The 3,308-nt window shown below is 44.4% G+C and overlaps 1 protein-coding gene across 1 annotated transcript; it reads left to right on the top strand.

The window, feature by feature from the left end:
* Window positions 1-920: 920 nt before the first annotated feature.
* On the top strand, window positions 921-2,804 carry LOC112219950 (nodal homolog 2-A-like). Its single transcript, XM_024381440.2, is given in 5 exon segments — window positions 921-1,215; window positions 1,747-1,954; window positions 1,956-2,198; window positions 2,200-2,392; window positions 2,551-2,804. Coding segments are annotated over 5 exon segments (1,092 nt in total). The 3' UTR covers window positions 2,704-2,804.
* The last annotated feature ends 504 nt before the right edge of the window (window positions 2,805-3,308 follow it).

Raw genomic sequence — 3,308 nt, forward strand, 5'->3', positions numbered from 1 at the left:
GGTAAGGCTAGTAGTACCTCTTCAGAGAGAATCAATCATATAGCCAAATCACATCTAGGCCTATAAAGATAAGCGCCAAGAGATAACCTAACACAATAAGACTAAATAGACCTAGCCTACTAAAATAAATAGACCAATTACATTTTGTCACTCGCATTTCATTGTAACGTGCAAGAAAAACTGAAAGCTACAGTGAAAGTGAGATTATAATGTTGATAACACTGATCAGTCTTATTGTCATGCGAGGACCATACAATTTTATCTGTGATGGGATAAAATAGGTTATAAATACTGTGGTTATAATTAGCCTATCGTATTGTACGCCTAGTGTAGGCCATAACTCTGCGCCCTGACATTTTATTTTCGAAAAAAGAAATTGGGTAAATTGTTGTCAGTTTTCTCGATTTCCTAACTAGGTGAAAAATAGATTACTTTCTTTTATGACGCGTCATCTAATACAAGTGGCATGGAGTGATTAACTCGCGTGTTGTTTAATCTCCATTAATCAAAGTGCAATGTTCAATTTCTAATCTGTTTAATTTAATGTCGCGGTTCCTTATCAGAGAGATCTCTAATTTACAACACTCAACGCAGAAGTATTCAAGTTTTCACGTTTCCCACTCAAAAGAGCCGTTGGTTTCGATACACAACCACATGGACAGTTTTAACCCTTTGAGCTGTATGTTCTCCGGTTGATCACGCCGTCACTTTAAAAACCCGTGGCATGACAGAATATACAAAGAAAGACACAGGGTTGTTATAATAGTTCTTACTCCAGCGGACAGCATATTTCACCTGAGGTGTTCTCAACTGGACAAGCTGGGAGAAGGAGCTCTATCCCACCTGTATGTCTCAGCACAAGAGTTTTACTGATTTGGATTTACAGGAGAATACTACCTTGGATTAACTAATTTCGAATTATGGAAGGACTCACCCTGGCTATATTTTCTGTGCTTCTGGTGGATTTCTGCTCTGTGGTTGGAGCGGAGAATATCCCTGGGAACCGTGAGGCTTTCTTCCACAGAAGTAGTGGAGGTCACGGGGACCATGTTCATCACTCCATCAGGTTCCCACTCTACATGATGCAGCTCTACCGGATTCTGCTGGAGGGAGACACATTCAGGGCGCCGCCATCTGTCAGCGCCGCCCCGACCAAGAGTGAGGACATCTCCCGTCTTCACGATTCTGACTCTGTACTCAGTCTGGTAGCCAAAAGTGAGTATCTTTATTTTGCAACTTTTTAAGCACCAATTCAATTGGGCACACTAATTAAACGCAATGTAATGATGTAACTATTAGTTCATTATAATAATCGAATTCACTCTCAGTTAAATTTATTCAATAAAGAGTGATTTTTAGGCTACTAGAGCGCGTTTTGATTACTTTGCGCCTATGTGCTTGCAATTTTTTTTAGCATGGGAACCTTATACAATGCGTATTGTGAAGAGCCTCTAGGCTATGGCACTTTAGCACGTACTAGACCCAGGCTGTCAGAAGTGTGTCAGGAACGGAGCAATACACAATGCGACAGTAACAACATTCTACTTTATTAACTGCTCATTGCATGTCAAAAGATGGTGTGTGAAAGCTGTCTGTGGGCAACAATAAAATAATTGACACTGTCTGTGATTGATTTAATGAATGGGACAGTCTGATAGTCACAGAGGTGAGAGACATGCTTGCACACTTTCATAATCCGTGTCTGCTGTCTGCTTTGCTCAAATATTTTCTATGTTATCTCTCCAGGTTGTCACCAGAGCGGTGGGAGGTGGTCTGTCACCTTTGATGCATCCTCCATTTCTGCAAGTGACAACATCAAGCGCTCCGAGCTGCGGATCCGCCTGCCTACCTTCTCTGCCTCTGAGCATGTCACTGTGGACTTGTACCACTCCCAGAGTGGCCGCTGCTCCAGCCCGCCATTCCCAGAGAGCCTCTTCCTGGGATGCCTGAGGGCAGAGAGAGAAAGGTCTGGAGAGTGTCCTGCACCCCACAGCCAACCGGGTCATGATGGTGGTCTTCTCCAAGTACCAGACAAAGAAGAGGGCCCCCACCCTCATCCGCACCGCTGAACATTCCAAGTACGTCACTCTGGACCGGGAGCGAGCTGGAGCTGGCCCTGCTGTCAGCGTAAAGGGAGGAAAGGGAGCCCGGCGCAGGAAGAGACTCGGGCTTCACCAGAGAGCAGGAGTGGCTGGGGTGGCCCTGGCGTGGCCCAAACGGAGGAGAGGGAGGGCCCCTGTGCAAGAAGGTAGACATGTGGGTGGACTTTGACCAGATAGGCTGGAGTGAGTGGATTCTTTACCCCAAGCGCTATAACGCCTACCGCTGTGAGGGCAGCTGCACTACCCCAGTGGACGAGAACGTCACCCCCACCAACCATGCTTACATGCAGGTAAGACTACCAACATTACATTATCACTGCTGAAAATGTACATGTTTGAAATAGATTTAAAATAGCGCCATTGATTTGTTTCCTATTACAATATTGTATGATTTCCTGTTTGTGTGTGAGTTCACTTGTACTAACATGTCTTTTTCTTCTCTTTCCAGAGTCTACTGAAGCTTCACCGCTCAGACCGGGTCCCGTGCCCGTCCTGTGTGCCCACCCGCCTGGCCCCTCTGTCCATGTTGTATTACGAAAACAGCGAGGTGCTGATGCAGCACTTTCAGGGCATGGTGGTGGACGAGTGCGGCTGCCACTGATCAGCGTGTCTGCCAACATGAGCACCCCATAGGCACTTTCCTTCCCAGAGAACATCACTCTGTACCAGTTTCTGCTTGACCTTACAGGCCTCACAAAGACAGTTAAGGTGCAAATGTGTGTGCTCACTCTGTGAGTGTAGCCTCAAAGTTCAGGGCTATTCTAGTAGGGCAGCTGCTGCCTTCAGCCATGCTAAACTATATGGATGTGATGGACACTGAAGCAGACTCTGAACACAAGCACTGAAAAGGATCAAGAGAATCACTCAAAAGGATTTTAAACTGAGATCTCCTGACTGCATACATGTATTATGCATAAGGACTCATGATTGAGACAATAGCAGATACAAGGACAATTGTCATTGTCAATGCTGACCCCTAGAGCTCTTTAATTCCACTGTGAGACTTGGTAATCATATGGTTTTAAAAAAAGAGTACATATTCATGCGAGAAGTATTATTTCATAAAGGACTAAATATCTGTAAAATGTCACATGAACCTTTTGTTTAATAAATCCTCAATTTATTTCAGTCTGCATCTATGGTTTTCACAGGACTTGTATTTTTTAACAACATGGGATATTTTTGAAAGTTGCATACTCTTATTTT

Source organism: Oncorhynchus tshawytscha, linkage group LG20 (assembly GCF_018296145.1).
Source record: "Oncorhynchus tshawytscha isolate Ot180627B linkage group LG20, Otsh_v2.0, whole genome shotgun sequence".
Lineage (NCBI taxonomy): Eukaryota > Metazoa > Chordata > Actinopteri > Salmoniformes > Salmonidae > Oncorhynchus > Oncorhynchus tshawytscha.